We start from the raw sequence: 12,030 nt of genomic DNA, 5'->3' as shown, positions 1-12,030 counted from the left end.
GAAGAAAATCCTTTAATATTTCCTTAAAGACACTTAGTAACAAATTCTCTTTTTAATTTATTCCTTAAAGATGACTTTATTTTCCCATCATATTGGAAGGATATTTTGACTAGATATTAAATTCTGTTTTAGCCATTTCTCCCAGGACACTGGATTCTGCTATTATAAGCAATAGTCAGTCATATATGTTCATGCTATATATACTAAATATATTGTTAATATTTCTTAATAATATATTTATATGTCATTATAATATAGAGGGTGCCAAAATAATGTATGCACATTTTAAGAAAGGAAAAAAAACTGCATTTAAATTGTAATACTCAATATATACCGATAACAAATGATGAATACAAGTCATGTGTATACATTTTTTTGGCACCCCTGGTAATTATATTAATATTATACTATCAATTTAAGAGAGAGAGAATTATATACAGAGAGTTATATCATGTAAAATAAATTCCAACTACTCCATGTTTTTGGTGGTTTTTATCTTTAGTCATACATACCCGAGGTACCAAGAAACTGTATACACATGACTTGTATTCATCTTTTCTTATCGGTATATTGAGTATTACATTTTAACACAGTTTTTTCCTTTCATAAAATGTATATACATTTTTTGGCACCCTCTGTACATCTCAAGGGAAATTATATGATTTTCAATTGACTTTGAGATATTTTTGTTGTGTCTTTATATTGTCTGATCATCATTGTCATTAAGTGTAAATGCCAGAAGAATCAACCCATATTATTGCATATAATCAAGTGTATGATGTATATCATTATTTAAATCAAAATATCAAAGTGGATGTCTGTAGAAATAGTGGACATAAGTATCTTCAATTTTAAGAGAGCAATAGCGAGCCTCACGTTATTTGGCATTGTCAAGAAATGATTTCATTGTATTAATTCTCTAATTTGTGTAATAGCAACAGTAGAGCAAGAATATTATTAATTTACTTCATGAAAATATAATAAATGGAAAATACAATTATTTCTAATAAATAGAAATGCATACAACCATACATACATATGATTATTTAGTTTATGAAAAATAATAAAACATAATTAATAGATGTACACATATAGCAAGCTAGCCTTAGCAACTGTTATTAATGTCACGAATATTAGTTTTGATTCCAGAGACAGAACTAAGGCTTTAAATGCCATTTTTCTAGATGTAAGATAACTTAATATTTGGTTTTGAATCTCAACTCAATTTCTTACAGGCTGCATGGACGTGAATATTCTTAGGAATGATGGGGAATAAACATTCTACCCTTTCTTGACACAAGATGAAAAATGATTTAAAAATTACATTTTATACACTATAGATATTTTGAATTAAAAAATTTGTATTTGATGTCCCTGTGTCATTTATCTTGTGATTCAAGTCTTCTTTTTTGGCCCTTCACATTAGTTAAGTGACTTTTTTTCCCCTTAATTACCTTTTCTCTTTTTAAATTAAATTTATTGGGGTGACAATGGTTAGTAAAATTATGTAGGTTTCAGGTGTATAGCTCTATAATACATCATCTATATATCATATTGTGTGCCCACCAGCCAGAGTCAGTTCTCCTTCCATTACCATATATTTGACTCTCTTTACCCTTTTCTACCATCCCCCCCCTCATCCTCTGGTAACCACTAAATGGTTGTATGTGTCTATGAGTTTTTGTTTCTTAGATTGTCATATTCCTTTGTTGCTTTTAGTTTTATATCCCACATATGAGTGAAATCATATGGTTCTTGACTTTCTCTGACTTATTTTACTTAGCATAATAATCTCAAGATCCATTCTTGTTGTTGCAAATGGCAGTATTTTATACTTCTCATGGCAAAGTAATATTCCATTGTGTATGTATACCACATCTTCTTTATCCAATCATCTATTGAAGGACATATTCTCTAAACACAAGGCTTTTAAATTGGGTATCCACTGAAAAAAGAAAGCTGGAAAAACCACAAATATGTGGAGATTAAACAACGGTCTATTAAAGAACAACTGGATCAAAAAAGAAATAAAAGGAGAGATCAAAAGATCCATAGAAACAAATGAGAATGAAAATACATCCTATCAAAATTATTGGGATGCAGCAAAAGCAGTAGTAAGAGGGAAATTTATATAATTACAGGCCTATCTCAAACAAACAAAAAAAATCCCAGATAGACAATCTAGCATTACACCTTAAAGAACTAGAAAAAGAAGAACAAATGAAACCCAAAGTCAGCAGAAGGAAGGAAATAATAAAAAGCAGAGCAAAACCAAATGAAATAGAGAAGAAAAAGGCAATAGAAAAAATTAATACCACAAAGAGCTGGTTCTATGAAAAGATTAATAAAATTGACAAACCCTTGGCTAGACTCACTAAGATAAAGAGAGTGAAAACAAATAAACAAAATCAGAAATGAGAGAGGAGAAGTTACCACGAATACCACAGAAATACAGGGATTATACAACAATACTATGATGGACTATATGCTACTAAATTACATCTTCTTGTGCTACATAGTTTGACTTGGGATTTGTCATTTACGCCAAATATTCCTAGTAAAATACAGACAAATAGTCATGATTGGAAGATGAATTAATGAATAATATTATGAGTAGTTATTTAGTATTTCCATGTCAGGCATAGTTCAATATTATATACATTTTATCCTTCCAAGGGATATTTATTTTTATCAGAGGAAGTCTGCAGATTAAATTAGTTATTTAAAAAGAATAAAATTTAAGGCAAGTACTAGAACAGGCAAATAGGTATGCAATTTTGGGAATGATGGACTTTGTGCCAGGTACAATATAGTTAGGAATATAGTAATTTATCAGAATAATTATTGAGTAATATTATTAAATACTTGTTGATAATGTGATTATGACTTGCAGATTTTTTTCCACAATAATACAAATAAAATAATATGAATATAAATAATAATATGAAAAGAAGTATTTAATGCCAACATTTAGCAACCTAGTTCTAAAAGTAATGGTTGAGATATTTAACAGGCATAAATTTGCAGTGTTTGTGATTGAAATGGAAACAAATTAACTGCATGGGTAGTTAAGCTCTGTTTCCCTATATCTGTAGAACATGAAAACAATTTCTCAGAAGCATTTGAAAATGGGCAATTTAAATGACACACTTAGAAGTCTATTTGTTCTTTCAGCTATAGCCAAAGTTTCCTATATTCTGGAGGTGTGTGATGAGATGAACTGATTTCAAAATAGCCAGAGTGTGAGAATTTCCTGTTCAGACCTTAAGTGACACATTGATGAAATATTTACTTTTTCCACTCTGGCTTCACTCTGAGTCTTCACAGGGCAGTCTATGAAGGTCACAGATGTTGTTTGTACTTGGTCCTGAATTTCTGTTTTTAAATTTCTTCTTTTATGACCCAGCTATAGCAGGCCTCTTTTATGAGAGTCACCTAGTCTCCCACTAAAGGATGCTCGACTTTCTGGCCTACAGAAGGTATGTGTCACTACTCTCCTGTCTCTACTAGCCCATCTCAGGTAGTGGGAGATTCCAAAGACTGTATGTGAAGCATCTGAGGTACAATTAATATATATCAAAGTCAAAGTGGAACATTGCTGTTTTCATTTGAATAATTCAGAGTAAAAAGCAACGTTAAAATATGAAATATGTTGAAAGATTTCTTAAAACATTCAAGTTATTGCCTGCAGGAAATAATCAAGTGCATATACACATCCTATTTGGGTTTGTATATCAATATAATTTAGACTGAAACCCACAGATATCAAGACAAGGAATAATTACTTTTGGATTTTAGAATCAGTGCAAGGTGTTTTGTTTTACAATAAATGTTAATTTATATTTTGCCCAACTTTTATGTATAGATTCTTAAAAAATAATTCATTGCATGATGAAGGCCAAACACAATTCTTTACATTCTTATTTAGATGGAGTAAAAGCAGCTGGATTTTAAATAAAATTCAGGATGAGGTAGCTTCTGTAAAATGCTAAACTAAACTTCATTATAAACAAAAAAGATCTTTTAAAAAACTGAACAAAGTTACAAAAAAGATGCACTATACTGATTATACTCCTGCTTAATGACTTTTTTTTTTACAAGGTATAACTCATATGAATCAGAAAAAAACCATGGAAATTGTCACTAAAATAATAATTAAAATATCTAATATTTATCGAGAGCTTGTAAGTGCCAGGTTGAGTGTTAAGAGTTTTACATGCATCAGATCTTGCATATTATTATTTCCATTTTAAATTACTTCAGTAGGTTACCTGACAGTAAGTAACTTTTTAAAGACCACACATTGTAAATTTAAAGTCCAAAGTTATTCCTCTCTGACTAGAGAGCCCATTGACTGAATTATTAAATTACATTTTCTGGATTATTACAAATGCTTACACAACTAAAGAGGTCATCACTGACTTTGACAACCGAAGATTGTTTCTGAAAGCTTGAATCAACAGTGTTCTTCCATAATGACCTATACTTTATTTATCATTTTATATGTTCATATCACACTCATTATATCAATTATTATTTTGTAACATAACTTTTTAATACTTTCTTGTTAACTTTTTAATAACAATTTTTGTTGTTTTATGTTCAATATTGTTTGAGTTATGAAAAAGTTATAGTGTGTTGTGAAACATTTTCCAACATATAAAATATTTCTTTAAATTTTTACTTATTTCTCAGAACGCCTCAACCATTCAAAATAAAGGACCATTTGGTAACCGCTTCAATAAATAAAGGTAGCTCAGTAAATAAATTGAATTTAGTGCAGGAAATTACTATATAAACCAACACTACTATTACCCATCTTTGGAGCACTTAGTTTTTACCTTTGGATTTCAAAACTATCATAAACATCATGTCTCCTTTTTCTAATAAAACATTTAAATTTTTATTACAATCATTGTAATGGTGTTAAAATATTTCTGTGGACTCTGACTTTAAATTAATGAGGGTGTTATTGTTCAAGAACTATGTTCCTTACTAATTCTGCTGCAACAAATAATATATCGACAAATGTAGAATATATTAAAAATCTATTTAACCATAACACCTATTTACAGTTCTAAAACATTACAGCATTTAAAACAAGACCTTTAGATTCTTCTACAGGGAAATGAGCCCAACTCACCCTCTACCCCACCCCTCTTTTACTGCAAGGATCTCGTCATTTGCATGTGCCATTATTCTTCAGTACCCTTACCTTAGAGCACAGTCTCTGACACCACTCACTGCAGAGATGAATAACCAAAGAGTAACCTATGCAGAACTGAATCTGGCTAAGGACTCAAGGAGACAGCAAATAAAACCTAAGGGCACTAAGAGTTCCATTTCAGTAACTGAGCAGGAAATAACCTATGCAGAATTAAATCTTCAAAATGCTTCTCAGGATCTTCAAGGGAATGACAAGAGCTACCACTGCAAAGGTAAAATATTTAATATATACACAGTATAACTGTTCTAGAACGCGCAGTTAGGGTGCAGATGTGGGGAACAGTAGGAAATATGTGGAGAAACACTTTTTAATTGTGGGGATCAGAGTTTGAAGTTAGAATACAGCATTCTAATGTGAAATCTGAGGATTGATTTTACTCGGGCATCATTGTATTGTGTAGTCTTTGACCCACGACTCATGGAGCATTGTATTTCCATTGAGTACAATGCAATGGTACATTCTGAGAGGAAGACTGCAATGGTAGGTATGGGTCTGGGATCCAAGTTTATGTATATGATTCCCTGTTCAGGAAGGTTCTCTGTGTGTAAACTGTCTAAAAAACTGTTTCCATCTCATTCCTCAGTGTTTCCCTTTCTCTCCCTGTAGATTTTCCATCATGTCCAGAGAAGCTCACTGCTGGGATTCTAGGAGTCACCTGTGTTGTCTTGCTGTCCACTGTGGTAAAGATAGCTGTTAATCCCCGTAAGTCAGTTTTTGAAAGATTATAAGGAAGCCTTTTATTTCATGATCATCAGTGCCTCTAAACATTTCATAATATTATGGACTAGTACTCTCATTTTAAGTATCATTTAGACTAAACGTGGATGTTTTACAGAATTTGTCAAAGGTATAAAGACAATGGTTATATATATATATATATATATATATATATATATATATATATTCAGATTTCATAACTCAAAGACATTCTTTAAGAGACTAAAAGAACTTATTGAGAAATACAGACTAATTCTTGAGATCGGTTAAACCAATACTGGAAGAAATGGTGAGGTTTGAGTCTATAATCTTTTGAAATAGACTTCCCCCAAATCTTCATTATTTTATTTGTTGGTAAAATCAATTTTATTTCAAATGTTTCTCAACTTAAACAATACACCAAACTTCAAACTAACAACCTAAAATTATTATGATTTATTTTTATCAAAATTAAGTTTTTTATAAGAATTATTTTTTTCTAGCTCCTGGAATATCAGAACAGAGCAATTCATCCCCAGTAACAGGAAATGAGAAAGGTACATTATGATTTTCAAAGTTCTGATATTGGTACAGTTTACATTTTTCTCTATCTCAAAGAATGCAAAATATATTTTTTGGGGAGAATACAATTATAAACTTTGGCAACAAATGTTCATAAATAATGATTATAAGTATTTCTTCTTATGCAACAACATGAAGAAATCTTCATTTAGAATCACCATACTGATTATTGCCAATTGGCTCAAATTTCCTGCTGCTTTAATAAGATGAGACAAATATCATTGCTATTCTAAAAAAGTAGACTAATTCATTGACGCTCAGGACATTAAAGATGGATATATTTGCTTATGCGTTTGCTCTAGATGAGCACGTAAATTAGGGAAGGCAAGGTGACCCTTATCTGTGAGTGTGTTAGTGTGTTTTGTTTTATATGTGCCAGCCTTTGAGGGTGCATGGATACGATATGCACATATATGTTTATAACTATGTGCATATGTAGATGAATGTTTGCTTTTTAAAAATTCTAATTCTTATTGGAAAATAATTCATAATCTTTCTCAGTCCATCATTGTGGTCGTTGTCCAAAGGAGTGGTTTACATATTCCAACAATTGCTATTACATTAGTAACGAACTTAAAACATGGACTGAGAGTGAGATGGCCTGTGCTTCCAAGTACTCTACTCTGCTTCTTATAGATAATGAAGAAGAAGAGGTAACATTTTAAATGTTTTAAAAAATTTATCAAAAGCTTGTTTATTTGATGTTGTATTACCAGAGTTCATACAGTTTTGTACATATTTTTAGTTTTGATTTTAAAGTCCATTAGTAGTTCATTGACTCTGTAATATTTTATTTATATTTTATATCACTAATGCACATCTCATAATTTCCAGTTCATGCTTTTCATAGGAAACCAGATTTTCACAAATCTTTTTTTCTGAAATAAACTTTGCTATTTAGTTTTATCATACATCAAAGCCACTAAACATATCATAATTGTGCAGATTGATTATGAAGTAAATAGAATCACATAATTATTAATCAGATTACAAATAGAAGTTTCCAGCCCTCAGCAGCCCTGCTCCTCCTGTTCATTCTCTTATTACGTTTCCTGCCTTCTTATTCAACCACTGTCCTGACTTTTCATATGATGGGATGTCGGTTTGTTTTTGAACTTCATATAAATGGAATCATACAGTATGCTTTTTTTTTTTTTAATTTTATTTTATTAAATTTATTGGGGTGACAATTGTTAGTAAAATTACATAGATTTCAGGTGTACAATTCTGTATTACATCATCTATAAATCCCATTGTGTGTTCATCACCCAGAGTCAGTTCTCCTTCCATCACCATATATTCGATCCCCCTTACCCTCATCTCCCACCCCCCACCCTTTTTTAATCATCCTGTCTTTTTCAATTCCAAATGACAATTTTGCAGTTTATCCATACTATTGTACTTATTCGCACTGTGTTCATATCTACTGCTGATTATGTAAAAGCAACATTTTAAAATCCATTTTCTCTGATGTCTCTGGATGGGGGGGATACGAGTCTTATGCCCTCAAGGATAAACAGGCTTCCTGGGCCCAGTACTTTAGTCATAGGAACCCCTTTGCTGGTCCCACCTCCAAGCCCCCTCCCCTGGTGGAGGAAGGAGAAGCACTTCCTCTGGCTGCTTCTCTTAGCAGGTGCCTGATGGATCACAGTGCAGAGTTGCCTGAGAAAGTTGCTGGACAGGATTCTCTCTCCAAAGCAGAGGAGGAATGCCTTCCTTGAGCCTCCCCTATCGCTAGGTTGGGTGTTGGGCACCAGCAGGCCTAGGGCACTTTCTTCTGTTGGGAGAGGATAGAAGATATTCTGTCACTCTGTTGGTCCCAATCCTGGGAACATTTCCCTTTTCTTCTTCCACCTTTCAGAGTTCTTCTTTACTTGTATCTTTCATTAGTTCTAGAATTTATAGTTGTACTTAGGAGGGAGTGGCAGGAAATGAGTCTCTGACACCTTGTATGGACCATTGGATTCCACCAACACAGAAATAGGTTGATGTGGTGCTTATCAGGTTAAAGAAAGGTATGGGCACAGAAACCCAAATTTTGGCTACCATGTCATTTATTTCATTAATTTTAATCCCTTCATTTTTTTCTAAAACCTGAACTCTGAGAAACATAGAAAACTACATTGATTTTGTCACAGTATCAAATACATTCAATAAGTATTTGGAAACTTATTGCAAGCCTTGTTATGTTAGTTTTTCCAACATGGGTAACTACTAAATTACATAAATCAGAATTTTCCTTATTAACAGAACTATTAAGCCTAAATGTTTAAGACTTAATTTCAAGTGTAAAATGTGGTTTTTGTCTTTAACACATATGGTTAGTGTTAGATTAGGATTCAACACTCTTAATTTGTTCTGCAATTAAGGATCCTATGAAAGAATACGCTATTTGCATTTAGAAAATAATATAAACTTTCTTAGTGATTATTCAAATAAAATTTATTTATTTTGGGTAGCAATTTCTGAATTCCATATCACCTGGATCATGGATTGGAGTCTTCCGTAACAGCAGTGATCATAAATGGATGTTGATAAATGGTTCATCTTTCAAACTAAAGTAAGTTGTTTTCTAAGTGCTATTTGAAGAAAAATGTAAAAAAGAAAACTTCAGAAGAGTGGTATTAATGCATTTGTTTAAGTTGAATTATAAACATGAGGAATAATGGTCAATGGTAATGAAATGTTGATATAAATATTGAAAAACGACTATCCAGTTTTCCTAATAACCAACTCTTTTTAATTATATGAAAAATGTCATTACCCATTTTGAAAATATTGTTCTATTACAGTTACATGGAAAATGATGTTGTTTCATGGATTGCGCCCATATGATACAACAAAAGAATATTCATTTTTCTCCATTACAGGATAACAGAACTATCATCAGTCAATGATGACTGTGCTATGCTATCCTCACCTGGCCTCATATCAAGTGATTGTGGATCTTCAAAAATGTATCTTTGCAAGCATAAGCTTCAGAGTTAAAATACTTCAGTTGTGTTACTTAATTTTTCAAGAAATGGAAATAATATTATGATTGCATACACTTAAAATTTATTATATTATTTGTTCTAATAATGAAAAGAGTTTTTGTAATAATTATTGGAAAATTATATACATATGCAAAAGTACAGCTATCGTTACTCTTAGTGTATGGCTTTTATTGTTCAATGTTATGTTTACGGCATTCAATCTTTCGAAAAGATCATGTTGTATGAGTTAATTTATAGTAAATACCAAGAATAGGCAAACCTGTAGAAGGAGAAAGTGGATTCATGGTTCCCAAGGGCTGAGGGTGTTGGTCACAGTAAATGATTGCTAATTGGTACACTGTTTCATTTGGGGGAGGAAAACATTCTCTTTTTTTTCCACTTTTTAAAAATTTGTTAATTAAAAAATATTTTTATTAAATTCATTGGGATAACATTGGATATTAAAATTACATAGACTTCAAGTTTACAATTCTACAATACATCATCTGTAGATTGTATTGTGTGTTCACCACCCAGAGTCAGTTCTGCCTCCATCACCATATATTTGACCCCCTTTATCATCTTTTACCACCCCGTCACCCATTTATCCTCGGGAAATCTTTCTAAATTTTGATAGAGGTGATGATTGCAAACTCTGTGAATATACTAAAAATTACTGATTTTTACACTGTAAATGGATAAATTGTATATAAACTATACCTCAATAAAACTGTTTTTTTTTTAAAAAATTAAAGCTTATTGTGGTGACTATTGTTAGTGAAGTTACATAGGTTCCAGGTGTACAATTCTGTAATACATCATCTATATTATCACATTGGGTGTTCACCACCCAGAGTCAGTTCTCCTTCCATCACCATGTATTTGACCCCTTTTCTCATCTACCTTCCCCCTCCCCCAAACTCTGGTAACCACTAAACTATTGTCTTTATCAGTTTTTGTTTCTTTATTTGTTTGTCTTGTTCCTTTGTTGTTTTCAGTTTCATATCCTACATATCAATGAAATCAAATGGTTCTCGACTTTTTCTGTCTGATTTATTTCACTCAGCATAATAATCTCAAGATCTATCCATTTTGTTGCAAATGGCACTATTTCACCTTTTCTTATGGCAGAATAGTGTTCCATTGTGTATATATATATATCACAACTTTAGAAAATGTAGGTACTAAACTTATGGACCTTGGGTTCAAAGAAAGTTAATAAAACTGTTAAAAAACAACCACCTGGCTTTACGTTTGGGGCTGCATTTTAACTATACTTTATTTATAAAGATTAATCATTTTGCAATATTGACTCTTTCAATCAATACCATGCTTTACCCTTCCTTGTATTAGGTTTTCTTTAGTTTCACTACTATATTTTTTATTTTTCTATATGGAAGTCTTACACAAACATGGGTATTTCACAGTCCTGATTTTGTAAGTAGCATTCTTATATGTGAATTTTCTTTAGTAATTTTTGCTGCTTACGCAGAAATGCAATTGAGGTTTACATATTGATCTTATATCCAATGTCTTCACTGATTTTTTGTAGTCATTCTATCATTTCAAATATATATTCTTCTGAATTTTTAAACAGTTATTTCATTTGTAAATAATCACACTTTCATTTATTTTTCCCTGGTGCAGTTACTTTTTTCCTTGACTTATTTTCACATGCTAGGGTTTTATTTCCAGTGTTGAATAGAAAGGACCGTAAATGTTCTATGTTATCCTTCCCTATTTTGGGAGAAAATATTTAAATGTTTCATCCATAAGTATGAGGTTCGTTTTAAAGTTTTTTGCATCATACCTTCCCCATATAAATGCAATTCCATAATATTGCTATATTTCTGACAGAGTTTATAATTAATCATTGTTTCATTTTTATTATTTTTGTATCAATCGGAGTGATAAATGTTTCCTCTGTATAACGTTTATGCAGTAAACTACCTTTATTTCTTTCAGATGTTAAACCAATCTTGCATTTCTTTTTTTCCAATTAAGGTTTATTGGGGTGACAATTGTTCTTAAAGTGACATTGGTTTCAGGTTCACAGTTCTGTAATACATCATTCTGTATTGTCCCTCTTTAAAAATCAGTGAATGTATTGCACATAGATTAAGTTGTTTTTCTTCATCCATATTGACAAAGAGATTATAATGAATTTTTACTTATGTTATGACAGGTTTTAATATCAAGGCTAATCAGGATTTATTCCTCTTTTTCTATTACCTGGAAGCCTTTGTATAAGAGAACTGTCATATTTTTAATGTCATTTTTTACTACTGATCCAATCTGAATATGAAGAAATTTTTTGTAGGAAAGTTTGTAAAATGAACTCAATTTCTTTAATACATGCAAGTTTTACTGAATTTTCTATTTGTTGTACTGCATTTTCATGATTTTCTATTTCATATAGATTTTAAAATGTATTCATAATATGTCTTAATTATCTCCATAGTATCTGTAAAAATGATAATGCTATTCCTGAGTTTATTCCAGGTATTAAAGATCTGTATCTTCTCACTTTTTTCAATAGCTATTTATCAA

General features: G+C 31.3%; 1 protein-coding gene across 1 annotated transcript; it reads left to right on the top strand.

Annotated features, from left to right (window-relative positions):
* Window positions 1-992: 992 nt before the first annotated feature.
* Window positions 993-10,743, top strand: LOC109454232 (NKG2-A/NKG2-B type II integral membrane protein-like). The gene is made up of 6 exons (XM_074326008.2): window positions 993-5,438; window positions 5,834-5,929; window positions 6,427-6,480; window positions 7,007-7,158; window positions 8,965-9,065; window positions 9,376-10,743. The coding sequence occupies exons 1-6, from the start codon at window positions 5,129-5,131 to the stop codon at window positions 9,491-9,493; spliced, it is 831 nt and encodes a 276-aa protein (XP_074182109.2). The 5' UTR covers window positions 993-5,128; the 3' UTR covers window positions 9,494-10,743.
* Window positions 10,744-12,030: the final 1,287 nt, after the last annotated feature.

This window comes from Rhinolophus sinicus, chromosome 1 (assembly GCF_057876585.1).
Source record: "Rhinolophus sinicus isolate RSI-liver-muscle chromosome 1, RSI-T2T, whole genome shotgun sequence".
Classification (NCBI taxonomy): Eukaryota; Metazoa; Chordata; class Mammalia; order Chiroptera; family Rhinolophidae; genus Rhinolophus; species Rhinolophus sinicus.
Note: the sequence above shows the minus strand (reverse complement) of the source record. Positions and strands in the feature narration are given on the sequence as shown.

Coding starts and splice junctions, on each gene's coding strand:
- LOC109454232 (XM_074326008.2), top strand. CDS start 5,129: ATGAGCCCAACTCACCCTCTACCCCACCCCTCTTTTACTGCAAGGATC. Junction 5,439..5,833: donor CAAGAGCTACCACTGCAAAG/GTAAAATATTTA, acceptor CTCTCCCTGTAG/ATTTTCCATCATGTCCAGAG. Junction 7,159..8,964: donor TAGATAATGAAGAAGAAGAG/GTAACATTTTAA, acceptor TATTTTGGGTAG/CAATTTCTGAATTCCATATC.